Source organism: Brassica oleracea, chromosome C6 (genome assembly GCF_000695525.1).
Source record: "Brassica oleracea var. oleracea cultivar TO1000 chromosome C6, BOL, whole genome shotgun sequence".
Lineage (NCBI taxonomy): Eukaryota > Viridiplantae > Streptophyta > Magnoliopsida > Brassicales > Brassicaceae > Brassica > Brassica oleracea.
In genome coordinates this window covers 1,313,791-1,330,084 of record NC_027753.1, presented here as the reverse complement: position 1 = coordinate 1,330,084, position 16,294 = coordinate 1,313,791, and the positions used below count along the sequence as shown (strand labels likewise).

Here is a 16,294-nt window from a genome sequence, read left to right as displayed (position 1 = left end):
ATAGAGATGAGTTGGAGTTGTAATGAGTAGACATAATTAACAAAATCCTGGGAATATCTAATACGCATACGAGAGGTCATTTGTCGAAGTTCCTTGGGAAGCGTATGTTATCAAATGAGACTTTAATTATATGGTTTATATGTCACTTTGGTGAATGTATTAGACCAATAAATGAGAAATTTCTAAAAATATTCTAAATTGGTTACCACTTTTTAAAATACATTAAATCAAAAATATTCCAGTACTTGGATTTGAGATTTACTGATTATTATTTAAGCTTTAATATTTTAAGGAGTGTGGTTAGGTTTATAAACTTCTATAAATATATCATAAATTATTCTTAAATATTTAGATTATTCTTAAATATTTAGAAATTATTTAGCAGAGCTAATTTGAAAAATGACATCAAACTTGTGATAAATTTTAAAATTCCCCATATAAATTCAAAACTTCCAAGATATTAAATACAGTTTCTGGTTTTTAATAAGTGATGTTTAAAGAAAATTTTGTGTTTCAAATTAGCTGATATTTTTTTATTTTTAAAGTAAAATTTATTCTCATATATATATATATATATATATATATATATATATATATATATATGTTCCTGTATTATGTAAATAATTTATATTGGTTTAATTTTGTTTATATAGATAATTAATTATGTTTCTGTTTAAACAATGTATAAATCAGATATTTTTTTAAAAAAATTATGTACACAAACCTAAACATCAAGTAAGAAAAACAAAAAGAGTAAAAAAATAGTACTCTAAAAGTAATTTATGGCTGAGACATAAGAAATATGGTTCTCATCGAAGACTATGATATATTACCTTTTCTAAACTTAAGATTCTAACTCGTAACCATCGAAGAAAGATGGAAAAAAACTATTTATTATTTATATTCCTCCTCAAATTTGATAAATAATAAATTTAGTCTATCATTCTTTGAATGTAAAGAAAAATTAGCGACTTCTCGGTAACAAATATTTATTGTTAATGGTTGTAAATTGTAAAAGATAACAAGGATTTCACTATTCTCACCATGGATTTGGTGAAAAAATTACCCATTTTAAAAGCTTCTACGGTCAATATTCAACCAACCAAATTCCCTTTTTTTTTTTTAACTTTACGACTTTATAACTCTCCTTGCTCTCTCTTGCTACATCTTGCTTTCTCTTGCTACATTAAAATTTTATCCAAAATTATGACTTTAGTTCTTGGATGTTTAACTTTAAAACCCATCAACCAAATTTGTTTTGGGTAAAAACCTTCAAACTAAATATTTAATAAAAAAAATTTCAAACTAATTTTATTTAATAAATTAAACTTTAGCATGTCATAATTACCATTACTACCGGTAAATTTTTAGTTTAAGAGTTTGTACATTAAGTAAACATAGTTAAAATATTTTACCATTAAAAATCCAAGAAATCAAAAAAATTCAAAATTTTATAACATTATCTAAATATTAGTAACTTTTTTTGTAAATATATGAGTTTGATGTATTTTTAACATTAACATTATATATGTATAAATTAAAAATATAAAAATCTAGAAAATATAATAAAAATTAAAAATGCTAATTTTAAAAATTTAATTTACTAATTTTTAGTTAATATTATAAAATTTTGATTTTTTTGATTTTTTTTAAAGGTAAAACCCCTCGACTATGTTTACCTAATTTAGAAACCTGTAAACTAAAGATTTACCGGTAGTAAATGTAATTATGACATGTTAAAGTTTCATTCATTAAATAAAATTAGTTTAGAAGTTTTTCCATTAAATATTTAGTATGAAATTTTGTATCCAAAACAAACTTAGTTGAGGAATTTTAACGTTAAAAATCGTTAGTTCCTTATGTGGTTACCAATTATGTGGTTACCAATTTGAGGCTTTAGTAATAATGTTCAAAAAAAATTGTGGCTTTAGTTTTTCTTTTTCTAAAGCTACCCTCAATATTGTAAAGTCAAAAGACTCAAAAGTTTCACAACAACATTTTTAAAGTTGACGACCACAACAACTATACCAGTAAAGACAACCTATATATTATATTATTTTCATAACAACTATATATATATATATATATATATATATATATATATATATATCATGGAAGCCCCTTTAGTCCGGTGGTTTAACTAAAGGTTCATTAATGCTCTACACGGTCTGAGATTTAAATCTCAGAAAACGCAACTTATGCAGATTATGGAGAAAAAAGGGTTACAAGAGGTCTTCAGTATGGTACATGACGTATCATCGAACATGGATCTCATAGGGCGGCTCGGAGTGATGCAGTCAGACGTGTATTCTCATATGGTGGTAGTAATTGTCAGCTGTAGAATCGTCTATGTAATATTTCTCAACGTTGTATTAGTATAATTAATCAGATGTTAAAAAAAACAACATTATATATTCTAGTTTTATTTGGTATATTAATATATAGAAAACTTTAATCGAAAATATAAAAAAGTCTACCCAAATTGCTGAATAAAAATGTGAAAACCCCATACCTCGGAGATACTGGATCTATGACCGTATATGCAACACAAAAAAAATACATTAGAATTAATTAAATACATAATAAAGTCAGAACATGATAAACAAGGCTAAATTTGAGAAATAGCTAAGTTTGAGAAAATAATTAAGTGCAGGTCACTGATTTTGACATAATTAAGTAACTAACAATTGTATCTCTTTTGATCTGATTTTAACCCTTTTTTGTACAAGTAGCAAATAAAAGGGAAGAAAGTGAGATGACGTAAACAAAGAAAAATATGGCTAGTATTATAGCAAATAATATATGGTCAGGAGTGGAGACAAAAGAGACATCCACGTTACATATTTATTGATCGCATATGTATGCACTGAGTGTTATATTCCATATCACACGAAGTAGTATAGAAGAACTAAACCACATCCATAATCCTTAAATACTAAACAGTATCCCAACTCCTAAATACTGAATCACAAATCCTAATCCAAATATCTATATATATAAAGAAGAGTTTCCTTCACTCTTAGGTCATCCACATCAGATTTCATGTCACTAATTCGGAGTCTGTGGTGACGACACGTGTCACGGTCAATCAAAAGTCAATGTTTTATTAATTCTTGAATCTACTGAGTTTTATGTGTTTACTACGGTCCAAATACATCTTCTCTAAAAAACTGTATACGAAACTTAGGGAAAGTGGCCGTCGAGCAACAATTCCCGTTCAGTCAACTGTCAATAGAAATCCAACGGTTTCACCGGTGACGAACGATTCCGATCAATGTTAGTCGGAAGTCGAATAGACTTCTTTAATCTGGCGCCGTTACGGAAATTAACTTGGTTCATGCATCTTCATTAACATTCACATTAATACCTACTCTCTACTTCTCAAACAATCTCACATTCAGTGAATCCATTCATTCATTCCTTTGTGTTAATCCTCCACTGTAAATATGAAGGTTTTCTTCCAAAAAAATCATCAGTACATTTCTCTTAATAAACAACACAAAAAAGTGATGAAAAAAGATTTGTTAAGCTCATGGTTGTACTTAACGGATTGTGACGTAAAAGTGATAAGAAACAGAAAAAAATAAGATGAGAAACAGAATAAACAGAGAAGAAGAGAAAAAAGGAAGACGATAGAAGAGGGGAGATCACTTTTTTTAGTGAACATTTTTTAAAAAGATCTATTTATCTTTAGCTCATAATAATTTCCAACATCTTGGTGTTGATTTTTCATTATTGTGGCTCCCTAAAAGGTTGTTGGCCCTGATCTCAAGGATACAACAGTTAGTGCAGACACTTGTGGATATAGAATCTGTGTGAGTATGCATGATTGTGATTTGTGACTATATTTCAATTACATCTTTTCCATACCGATTAATGTACAGTGAATTCTATTTAACTTGGCTGCTTCTGTGTCTCCAAAATAGGTTGAGTTTTGATATATACATAGAATGCATTTTTCTTATTATACTTCTAAGTTTGAGTCTGCATGTATCACAATAAAATGAGGACGGTGGACGAATGAGCTGAGTGTTGAATACTAAACATGTTCTTACATGAAATTGAAGCGTTGTAGTTTTGTCCAAACACTAACTTATGCCTTATTTAGAACCCTCACTTCCCATAACATATATTCTCTTTTCTCGACAAATGACACATGCTAACCTAATAAAAAAAAAACAATAACAACGTTAAAATATTTAAAAGAAAATTCGTCCAACCGCACCTCCTATTTCGGATAAAAACAACTAGAACTAATACGATATGAAAAAAATAGTTTCAAATATATATATATGAAAATAATATTTCATTGGGCATCAACCTAAAAAAATATTTTAGCACATAATTAATAATATAATATCAAAGACATAAATTTTAAAAATATTCATAAGAAAAATATAATATATGATTTTTGTATTAAAAAATATTTTACTTATTATCAAAATTATCATTATTACAGTAGAATAAACAAAGAAAATATGTAAAACTATTATGTATTCATGGACATTTTAATATTAAGATGATCATGGTCTATAAAAAGAATAACAAAACATACACACAATAAAGTTAATATCACCTTAAATTTTAAGTAAGCTAAACATTTTGAAATACTCTTTAACTGATACATTTATGTATTTTTGGTTACTAACACGCCCATAGCATGAATAGAGAGAGGGAGAGAGAGAGAGAGATAGAGACTAAAATTATGCTAATAGTAAAACTTAGTTTTTTGGTTAATTTTAAATTAAGATAATAGTATATCTCATTTACATCTGTTACAAATGTAAAACTAAAACACAAACCACAAATCATTTAAAAAAAATAATCTTGATTACAGGTAAAGTAAATCCTGTCTGTAGGGCGGACCGATCCTAGTAAACTATAATTAGGTGACTGAATGACAGTAAAATGAATAGAAAAAAATAAAAAACTTTTCTATAAATAATGCATTCCATATTAATCCACTACACAACTTTTAAATACTAAACCCAAACCAAACTTTAAAATACTAAATCCAAATATAAACTTTAATTATCAACACTAAACCCAATTATCAAAATATGAAAATAGTATAATATTAAACTATATCGAGGCCTAACTTTTGAATAGTATAAGGCTTTAACCCAACATACAAATTCTAAATCCTAATTACAGACCTAAATTTTGAATTCTAAACCCTAATCTGATATCACTAAACCCAAACCTCAACTTCTATTTTTCAAATACTAAACCCTAAATCCTAATCACTAAACCCTGAACCAAAATATAGACCCTAAAAATTCAAATAGAATGGAACAAAATACATAGTATAGTACATATTGGTGAACAAAATAGAACACTCTTTATTAATCGTCAAATGGATCGATAATGATAGGGTCACTAAACTCAAACTTCAACCCTACCTTACAAATACTAAACCCTAAATCTTAATCTTTAAACCCTAAACTCAAGTATAAGCTCTAAACCCAAATAAAATAGAACAAAATACATAGTATAGTATATATTGGTGAACAAAATAATATCTTCTTTATTAATCGTCAAATGGAATGATACATGATAAATAAATATAGTAACAGACTATTTCACATTAATAACATGAATAGCACATTCATAATAAATATTGTTTTACATTTCTATTCGATACGCATATAATAAAATAGAACACAATGTTACAAAAACTGTTCATCTTCTCCGATCAATTCTAAGACATTCACAGCGACAAAGATATGTGTAACTGGCGATATCCGTGGGAATAGTACATGTAACCGCCTAGTAAACCAAAGAGATAAGATCGATTGAAGGAAGAGTTGACGAACCTCGCGGCGGCACCGTTTACATTGTCGGCGACTCCATAGATTTCAGATGCGCAAAGCTTCTCGTCAGTAGCCAAGCGAGCCGTTGGAGATGGGAATTTCCTATGCAAAGCTACCCAAAAATGATTTTGGTGATTACGAAGTGGAGCAAAAATGAGGAAGAAGCCACTCACGTTTTACAAGGTATGTAATTCTCCAAAAGCCACGATGTATGTGTGTTGGGTAAGTATTATTAATTTAGATTTTTTTTTTGTTTAGAGATTTTCTCGGTTGTGCAAGAAGACATATTAGTATTATTATATAAAAGATGCATGGTATATTGATGTATGTATTTATTTTAGACATCGAATTTGAATTATAATTTGTTCATGGTTATATATCTCAATTATCCGATAAACAATGAGTAAAAGTGATTGTGCTATTATTTAATTTACAAATGTTTAGTATATATTCATATGGTTAGGAGACGGAGAGACACTTGGCCGAGCAGACAAAGAACCTATTCACACGAACAACGCATCAAACAGTTTTATTTTTTCATTAGTTTTTGAGCAACGAACGACGACGAAGTACACGGATTAATCGAAAAGGTTAGAGGTAATACATACACTCTCTACTTGTGGATAAGTACCACCAAAGCTGGAGGGTTCTCTTAATTATTTCCATTTATGTCCACATTAAATTTTGGATAAATTACTAATTTAGCCTATAATTTTGAATCTGATGCTATCAGCTTTTATCAAAATCTCCTGGAATCTCTGTTACAGTATTTATTGTTCTAAGTTTTGAATTGGATTTTTGCAAATTTTCTAGATATTCGCTGTGTTTCTGATCTGATTCTATGAAATGCATGATTTTAGTGACAAGTAGTGGAAGCAGAAGTAACATGAATTTCAAGAACAACAACAACAACATGGGGAATGAGCCACCAGGAGACGGTAGTGGAGGAGCGGCGTTGACCAGACAAGGTTCGATATACTCGTTGACATTCGACGAGTTTCAGAGCAGTTTAGGTAAAGATTTTGGGTCAATGAACATGGACGAGCTGTTAAAGAACATATGGACTGCTGAAGAGACACAAGCCATGGCTGTTGCTGCTTCAACTAGCGGTGTTATTCCACTTGCTGGAGGAGGCCAAGAGGGGCTGCCGTTGCAGAGGCAAGGCTCGTTGACACTCCCCCGAACCCTTAGCACGAAAACGGTTGATCAGGTGTGGAAAGATCTCTCTAAAGATGGAGGAGGTGGAACAAACTTGACTCAGAGTCAGAGTCAGCAGACGTTAGGTGAGGTAACTCTAGAGGAGTTCCTGGTACGTGCTGGCGTTGTGAGAGAGGAAGCTCAGGTTGCTGCCAAAGATGCTAACACGGGTTTCTCTGTCCAGGCTTCTCCTCAAGTTGTTCCCGGTTTGATGGGGAACCTTGGTGCCGAGACTGTGAATCATATGCAGGTTCAAGGTTCTAGTTTGCCTCTGAATGTAAATGGAGCTAGATCTACATACCAGCAACACCAGCCAATCATGCCCAAGCAGCCTGGTTTTGGGTATGGAACACACGTTGGTCCTGGGATAAGAGGTGGTCTTATGGGACTTGGAGATCAGTCTCTAAATATGGGATTAGTTCAAGGCGTTGTTGGTGCTGCTGTGTCTCCTGTGACGCCAGTGTCAGCAGATGGGATAGGGAAGAATAATGGTGATTCTTCATCGCTCTCTCCGTCTCCGTACATGTTTAATGGTGGGGTGAGGGGTAGAAAGAGTGTTACTGTAGAGAAAGTTGTTGAGAGGAGGCAAAGGAGAATGATAAAGAACCGAGAATCAGCCGCACGGTCACGTGCCAGGAAACAGGTAAAAAACATTTGATCTCTACATCTTTTAGTCTAATACAGTGTAGTAAACAGAATCATTGGGACTTGAAAGAAAACCATTAATAAGTACTTGTGTTTCTTGAGGTTGAATGAGTCCTGGAGACACAAATATGAACCTTCTGGTTTTGGTATATACATGTTGTAATCCGCAGATGTTCTCGGCAGACCAGACAATGTACTGGAATGTAATTTTCTTTTCTTTTCTTTTTGGGAAGGTAAAGCCTGATTGGTCTTACTAAAGCATTCAAACTGTGACCGTACTGTTGAGTTCTACACCAGGGAGTCGAAATGTTGTGAATGGCACTCAGTAGTGCTTGTTTGCTTTGTAGGCTTATACCGTGGAACTTGAAGCTGAAGTTGCAAAGTTAAAGGAAGAGAATGAAGAGTTACAAAGAAAGCAGGTAACCACAGACCATATCTTACCATCACATCTCTTCATATGCTACATTCATTTCTTCTAGTTTCTCATATTAACTAAACCCTTGTGTGTCCTACAGGCAAAGATTATGGAGATGCAAAAGAATCAGGTAATAATTATTAAGCTCATAGTTTTGTTTGACATCAAGAATCATAACTGAACTTACAAACTCGGCTGTTTCCAATGCTGTGTATATTCACAACAGGAGATGGAGATGATGAATATTCAAGTAGGTGCAAAGAAAAGGCTGAGGAGGACAGAGTCAGGACCTTGGTGAATCATACTTAGTTTCTGTAGATAAATATTCCCCACATGTGTTTAGTTTGAAGACCAAAGAGAGAGAGAGTTTCATGGTTTATTTTGTAAGCTCTTTTCATATGTGTTCATTACAACGTCAAAATGTAGTTCTTATTTTCAGAGATACTAATTTAGTTTTACATAAACTCTAAGAAACTAAAGTTTTGGCAATTTCTTGTCAGAAGTCTTAGAAGTTATAAAACGTTTTCTTGTGTTATTATGTGAGGAGGCAACTCTTCATATACAAAGACACACAGTGCTTAACTTAACGTATACATAGCAGATGTACAAATACGGTCTTACAACTTACAAGCAGATGTCTTCACCGTTCATGAGCATCTTGTCCCTCGACCGTCCTTCATCCCCTCGGTCATGACTTGGTTCTTAGCCGAGGCGCACCCCGTCTAGGCCATACCTCTTCACATGTTATGTCTCGCTTCAACCATCCCATTTCCGTCCAATCACAAGCTTCATCACTTGGTCTGCCGAAGGAAGAGGCATACGGGGAATTAATCATGTGCAACCATGGTTTGACTTTGAACCAACCTTAACCATGTAAGTGTCCATAAACAGAGGAGAGGTGACAAAGATTTTGAGGGAGGGATGTCCTACTGGTTTGGTACAAGAGAAATGGCCCGAGTTTGAAGTTTATTTCAAGTTGAGCTTTGAGTTTTTATGATAAGAGGGAAAGGAATATTTTGGTTTTATTTTGCAAAGTAACACTTGATGTAACAAGATTTTTTTTTTTTTTGAATTACATTTAACATTCAATTCAAAAAAAAAAAAGTGTCCATAACCAGTCATAAACGATTTTCAAAATCGTGTTTTCTTACGATCAACCAATCATCAAACCAACCTTTATTTCCGAATGTTGATTATATAGCAGTTTCTCTTACGAACATCACATCACTTTATTTGACAATCTATAGTTTCATGTTCTAGTAGCAAAATTCAATAATGTTAGTGGTCTCAAAAAGTGATTCTATTGTGCAATGCTCTAGTTGCACCAGATATATCAGGAGAGAGTAGCGAGGATTTGATCCAATTCTTTGACTAGAATTTTAGGAGATAAGGATTACTAGTTATCGCCTTTAAGTTGTAGGAATCTTGATCACAGACCAAACACCTACATCTCTGCTAATATGCTACATTCATACTGTTTGATTGTTCTTGTTGTGGCATTACAATCTAACAATGTGTGGAGAGCTACAAATACCATGAAAGTCTTCAAATACAGATAATAAAAAACATTAATAAAACATACAAGAATCACATAAGAGTTAGCTTAGCCTTTTTTTCTGAGACCGTAGTCTTCTCAGAACAGTCTGCACACTGTAGTGATCAGATACAGAAGCTGTATCACTGTTTTGAGTATCCTTGCCAGTTACAAACGGTGACATTTCAGGTAAAACCTCGATCCCCGCCAAATGCTGTGCCCACTTATATGGCCTCGATGTTCGGCTCTCATCAAATGCATGATCATCACCAAGAATGAGCTTGGTTGACTAAGCCAACAAAAGAAGGTGGTTTCAAGAGAATAGTCGGTATAAAATTAGATGTGAGCGCATATATATGTACCTGGTGAGGAGGCTCAAGTCCAGCATCGTCTGGAAACAAGTCGCAGAGGATATCTTCCTGAGACTCTTCAATGCCGACACATACAAGATTCAACTTCAACAAGTACTCAAACGTGAGCATAACAAGCTTATGCGACTTCGGATCTGGAGTCTCATCATCATAAATGTGAAGGACAAGTTTAAGAGGATGGACTCGATAGAGTCCTGCCTCATCAGAAGTCTCTTTCTTGGGTCGCTTCCTTTGCCTTTTCCCATCATCACCAGAGCTCTCTATAATAATAAAAAAACACATAATAAACACTCCACTCACTTCCTACATAAAACAAAAGTCTCACAGTTCCTAACCTTGGTTCTGTTCCGCTTGCTGGCGAGCATAACTCTGAGCATCCTTAAGACACCCGGATACCTCGATGTCTATGTTATCTTCAAAAGCTTCCTTGTGTGCCATGAACTTTGAATACATGACGTAAAGCGGCGGAGGAAGAAGCTCAGCTAGATCATGATACTTGAGCTTCTTCGGACTCGGCAAACTCAACTGGCTCTGTACTGGCAAAGATGCTTTCTTAAGAGACTTGAGATGCAACGGGAGACTAGACAGAAACTTGCTACGCTCGGAGTTAGCTTCCAGCAAACACTTCCTACGTTGTTCCAACTCAGCTCGAAGCTTGCATACCTCTTTCCTCTGAAACACAAAAAGCTTAAAAACATTTAATCAAAGTTGAAGACGAATCTTTGAGATGATGGATTATGTGTTAACCTGATGGAGCTCAAAGTTGAGCCTTTTAAGCATCAAATCATGATCATGGCAAGTGTCGTTCTGAGGTTTGATTGCTTCGGGAGCGTCTCTGAACAAGTCTTGTTCGGATATGAGATCGATGTCGGGATACTTGGATTTGAACTCTCTGGAAGATCTGGTGGCTTTCAAGTAATGGCTCTTCTCGTACGTGAGATTGTGGAGCTCCAATGCTGTGAAATCCATTGGAGACTCTCTTCTCACTCTCTCTTCTTCCATCAGAATCGCACGATTCGCCTACCAAATTTGCAAATAATGAGATGTAATGGGAGAAAAATTAAATAAATAAAAAAAGGTTACGAACCGAACCTGGCGGAGGTTGATGAAGTTGAGAAACATCTGAGTGACGAGTTCGCGGTTCTCAGATTTGGGGTCTCCCTGTTTCTTGATGGACAGCATCCTCGAGATGATTTCTTCGATGGAGGATCTGCTTTCTCGGAGTAGCTCAAGCGGCGACCTCTCCGGAGCCATCGTCGTGTCTTTCGTCATCTCCCATTGCATACTTCCGTCGGAGATGGTTTAAAACAGCGGTTCCTCACATTTATTTGTCCAGCCCTTCAAGATTTTCTATTTTCTCGATTCAGGCCGTAATTTGGACCAATCTCTTTGCTAAATTTGAGCTTCCTAAACCTGCCACATGGACAAAAATATTCACAACCAATCAATATGCCATGTCATCCCGGACTGGGCTTGAAATTGAAATTTTTTTTGTCACCTTCGCGTCCTGTTAGACCCATCTCGCAGCCCAATCCACAGCTCTTGATACGGCGCGGGTTATATCTTCGTCTTCTCTGAAATCTCAAAATCACTAACCCTAATCGTCGTCTCGATCTCTTTGTCGATTCTCTTCCTCTCCCAAACTCATCCCGATCTCTTTGTCGATTCTCTTCCTTTCCTCCAACTCATCCCGCATAACGTCCCCGATGAGAATGTTGGTACTTCAATGTGCTCTCATAAATCCTCCATTGAAGATCCCTACGGCCCCTCAACACCCCCCCTCCGGCTCGATGATATCTAGATCCCTATTTATACCTTTATCCCTCTTACCTCAGACCTCTTACATGAGATCGTCAAATCCATACCCTTATCATGGCAAAAAAGACTGCGATCCTTACCAGCGAAGCTTCTTCTCCTCTCCTATTCCGACATGTTACACCAGGACCAGGAGATTCCACCTTGCAGTTCAGGCTTATCCATTTCTGAGATGCTCACAAGAATGTGAAAGGAGGACCATCCATCATTCTTGGGATTGAGCTGCTTATGATCGATGCGGAGGTTTGTGTTCCTGTCTCATTGTGCATGTGTTGTTAACTTCTGAAATACACTAACGGATAATTAGATTAGCGTATCTTGAAAAAAATAACTAGATTGGTTGGTTTGAAATTATATTAGCGTATCTCTGATTGGTCTTCCTGTCTCATTATTCATGTATCTATTATATTAGCGTGTCTTGATCAGACCTATTTAAACTGTACTTGATTTATTGGGTTGAGATGAAATTAGATTAGCATATCTTGAAAAAAAAAACTCTGATTGATTGGTTTGAAATTATATTAGCGTATCTATTTAAACTATTATATCATTGTTGTTTTGTTGATTTGCTAATCACTGCATCCATCTCTAGAAAAAAACTTGATTGATTGGTTTGAAATTATATTGATATCATTACAGGTTTGTTGTTTTGCTAATCACAGCATATCTGTTAAGCTTTTGCATTGTTTACTTGAGAGTGCTTTGATAGCTTTTATATTGTTTACTTGAGCGTGCTGTGATAGCGTAATACCAGAACTAGAAATTGTATTGTTTGCCTTGAACGTTAGAATTTGTAAACACTCTACTTTTAGATATTCGACTTAATCGATATTGTCTCTCTGTTCTGTAGGGTACTGTGGCTCAGGGGTTCATCGGTCAGAACCGTCGCAACCAATATGAAAAAGAGCTCCGGCGTGGGAGGATATACACACTGACAAACTTCTATGCTTCCAACAGCAAGGTGATGTACCATATTGCTGATCAGAGGCTGGTGATTTGCATCTCACACGCCTCGAAGCTGTCGAAGTTTGATGACAACATTGAAGGCATTTTGACAGAACGCTTCAGAATCCATTCCTTTTCAGATTTTAAAGCCAACTGAGATCTCAAAAGAGATCTTCACGGTAAGGTTTAGGTAATTTCTTATCATGTTTGACTGTGTCCGCGCTGACTATTCGTGTGGTTGTGTGTTGTAGATGTTGTTGGCCACCTTAAGCTGGTAGAAGGCCAGACTCTCCATCAGCGTCCGGTGTTGTGCACCAAGGATGACTCGACTTCTCGGAAAGTTATGGTTCATCTGCAACTTAAAGAGTAAGCTGTTATAGTTTTCTATTATATGATCCTTATTTAAGCATCTACTTTTTTATTCTATATTTAACAACCTTGAAGATCGCCTGATTTTAAATTTTTTAAAAGGTTGAGCACGAACCCTTCTGCAACTTCTTCGGTCAACCCTGTTGAGGTGGTTAAATCTGAGACGCTCACAATAAGTGAGATTGCTGCCTTCATCAAGCGTCAGCCTGCTAAGGTAATCCCATTTGGTTATTACAATGAAACACTTTTCTGAGTTTAGTTGCTGACAAATTTTGGCATGTGATTTCAGATTGCCTACGTTGACTGCATTGCCACCATTGATGATGTCAAGCTTGGCACTGAGTGGTATTACATCGCTTGCAAGGACTGCCAGACAAAGTTAAACCGTGGGCCGACAACAATGCTTTGTCCAAAATGCGGCAATGAAAATGCTACTGCAGTAGCCAAGTAAGATTCTCCATTCAAACATGTTTTCATTCTACAATGTGTATACTAATTACTTGCCTTTGAAACAGCTACCGCGTAGAAATGTCTGTCTATGATAATGAGGAGCAGTGCACTTTCATCATTCTCGGAGATGCTGGTAAAGATCTCACTGGCAGAAAAGCAACAGAGTTGATCGACACTTATGTTGAGGTACGTGTTATTCTGTTGAAAATTGATAATCGTGATAAGACTTGACACGTATTTTATTGAATTTTCAAAGCTACCAATTTGATAAATGATTCTGTTATAATAGGAAAATGGTGGAGATGGGGCTGAGCTTGAGATTCCACTGCCACAATATTTTATCGACGCAATAGGACAGACAAAGAAATTCAGGATCAAGGTGGCTCACTACAACTTCACATCTACCCGTCTATCCTTGACAGATACCAAAATTGTCTCATCAGCAGTTTTGCCACCAAAGAATCCTCCACTCAAAACGCCACCAGGAAGTGAAGTGGAAATGTCAGAGTTAGCTGAGAGCAGTGGGGTGGTACTTCAGCCAGTGACGACAAGAAGAAAGCAAAGCGTGCCAAGCTTAGTGGCTAGATCACATGCAGTATAGTCACTCCATCAGTGGCTGGTACAGACTGCTCAGTCATAATGCTTCTCCAATAACAGTCTTCTTATCTCTCTTTAATCAGTTTGCTTTCTTCTTCTTGCAAAGACAGTTTATTATTTGAAAAATCTTATGGTTTTGTTTTCTTATTAAAGTTGTTTGGTTTTCATTTGGTTATGAAACTATGATAATTTATGCCTACATGTTCATTGTCACTACTATACTCATGCATTTATGAAGGACATCAAACGGGCCATGCGTTTAGTTTATGTAATTATCCAAGTGATTAATTTGTCCTATTGGTTGGAGTCAGTGATGGAGAAAAACCAAATTTCACAATTCATGTTTGCTATGTATATGAATCTGATCATTGTATATGTAGTGGAACATGAAAAAAAAAATGGCAAATAGACTACGTACTTAAGAATTCACAATGTTATAAATCCAATGCATGCATGGATTTGTTAAGTCCAGCTGTTAATGGCAAAAGATATTCATGCCAAAAATTGAAGAAAATATATTCAACCATTAATACAAATAACAAGAGATATGGAATCAAAACAATACGTATTCCAAAAGAGATTTGGTCTCTGACTCGAAGCTCAACACGGCATATTCATTACCGCACTGCAGTCTCCACCGATTCTCCTTCTACCTTCCCAGAGAGGTCTTCGACGCCTGAATAGGAAACTGGCTGACGTCTCATCACGTAAGCAATAGTATACCATCAAATGGCTTTGCCAATTAGCTTCACTAGGTTTTTGTGGTGGATCTGACCATGGTCAAACCAACCTCCAAACACCACATGCTTGCATCAATATCATCCCTTTATTTATCACAGTTTGGTTCATCATATCTTACTTATTTCTCTTTTGTGTGTTTGTTTAAGGAACTGCTGTCCCTCAACACTATGGTGAAACAAACCTCCGAAGATCCTCTGCATCTAGGAGGTATTTTGAATTTACAAGTTATTTTTTTATCAAAGATTAATTATTTACATCTTATTTAAATAAAGTGAATTTCCATTGTGGTGAGCTATCAATTTCCGTAAGAGAAAAAAGTTTATGACTGTGCCTTTTTAAATTGACGTATGAATCGGTAATGTAAATTTTATAAGTTTAGACTTACTTTATATTTTAAAACTAAAAATTTAAACTGATTTTTTAATGAAAATTCACATATATTACAACAAGGAAAGTGACAATGACAAATTAATTTTCAAAAATCCCAAAAAAACCATAAAAACCCTATACAACCGAAATTTTAACTCTACCTTATTATCAATCTTGAATCAAAAACAATTTTACTATTCAAATATTAATTTAATACTTTAATCCAAAACTATAATTAAAAAAAATATACAAGTTGTAAATGCACTCCATTGTTTCATCATTAAAGGTGTTTGCAACTGTCTAAAATGCAAATTTATTTTTTTTCTTTTACAAAAATTGCTGCCCTTTCTTTGAAAATTCTTAAAACCGGAAAAGACTTCTTTTTGGATTTTATGATTCTTTTTCTAATTCTTTAAAAATATGTTTAAAAAAAGAAGGCTTTGTTTTGTTAGAACCAAAGGTAGGTCAATTTCCAGACCCCGAACTGTTAAAAAACAAAAATCATTTTTATCTCCTTTTGTTTTTTTTAGCCGAGTCTTCTGAGATGATTGAAATTTATATTTATGCCAAGGTTAAAGATAAAACAGAAATAGGATTTTTATCTGTAATTATTGCCAAAACCTATATTTCGTTTTAATATATTTTTCATTAGTCACATCTTATTGAATTTTATTTGTTTATAATATGTTTTAAAACATACCAAAATAAAGGAAAATATTTTTAATAAATAAGGAAATTATTAACTTACTTAACAATTAAAAACAAAAAAAAATGAAACTGATATATTTTAATCAAAATTCACATAACAAGAAAATTGACAAAGACAAATTATTTTCGGTGATTTAAGCCGGTTACCCAGTTTGTAAACAAGGAAATGGAAGAGGGTACTTTCTTTGTTCCAATTTAATATAACTGTAACATATTTTGATGACAGTTTCTTCAGATTTTTGGAAATCTGTTTTCCAGAAAAGGAATCCAAAGATTTGAAGAAGATTTGTTATTGTTTACTTATTAATATTTATACCTTGAATAA

The 16,294-nt window shown here is 34.3% G+C and overlaps 3 protein-coding genes across 6 annotated transcripts; 2 read left to right on the top strand and 1 right to left on the bottom strand.

The window, feature by feature from the left end:
• The first annotated feature begins 6,243 nt into the window (after nt 1-6,243).
• Nucleotides 6,244-8,503, top strand: LOC106300554 (ABSCISIC ACID-INSENSITIVE 5-like protein 5). 4 transcript variants are annotated; one of them, XM_013736721.1, is made up of 6 exons: nt 6,467-6,579; nt 6,674-7,653; nt 7,826-7,858; nt 8,003-8,074; nt 8,171-8,200; nt 8,297-8,503. In XM_013736721.1, exons 1-6 carry the CDS (start codon nt 6,537-6,539, stop codon nt 8,366-8,368), a joined length of 1,230 nt encoding a protein of 409 aa, XP_013592175.1. In that variant the 5' UTR covers nt 6,467-6,536; the 3' UTR covers nt 8,369-8,503. The 4 variants fall into 4 exon arrangements, with proteins under 4 accessions (XP_013592173.1, XP_013592174.1, XP_013592175.1 ...); XM_013736719.1 differs by lacking the exons at nt 6,467-6,579; nt 7,826-7,858 and adding an exon at nt 6,244-6,410 and having other exon boundaries at nt 8,297-8,495; XM_013736718.1 differs by lacking the exon at nt 7,826-7,858 and having other exon boundaries at nt 6,475-6,579; nt 8,297-8,496.
• A 1,018-nt stretch (nt 8,504-9,521) lies between these two features.
• On the bottom strand, nt 9,522-11,323 carry LOC106300553 (THO complex subunit 5A). The gene is made up of 5 exons (XM_013736717.1): nt 11,068-11,323; nt 10,723-10,995; nt 10,311-10,647; nt 9,967-10,235; nt 9,522-9,893 (listed from the first exon to the last, which is right to left on the bottom strand). Exons 1-5 carry the CDS (start codon nt 11,257-11,259, stop codon nt 9,669-9,671), a joined length of 1,296 nt encoding a protein of 431 aa, XP_013592171.1. The 5' UTR covers nt 11,260-11,323; the 3' UTR covers nt 9,522-9,668.
• A 358-nt stretch (nt 11,324-11,681) lies between these two features.
• On the top strand, nt 11,682-14,243 carry LOC106297160. Its single transcript, XM_013733440.1, has 7 exons — nt 11,682-11,693; nt 12,641-12,836; nt 12,987-13,101; nt 13,207-13,318; nt 13,394-13,551; nt 13,620-13,740; nt 13,844-14,243. Exons 1-7 carry the CDS (start codon nt 11,682-11,684, stop codon nt 14,153-14,155), a joined length of 1,026 nt encoding a protein of 341 aa, XP_013588894.1. The 3' UTR covers nt 14,156-14,243.
• The last annotated feature ends 2,051 nt before the right edge of the window (nt 14,244-16,294 follow it).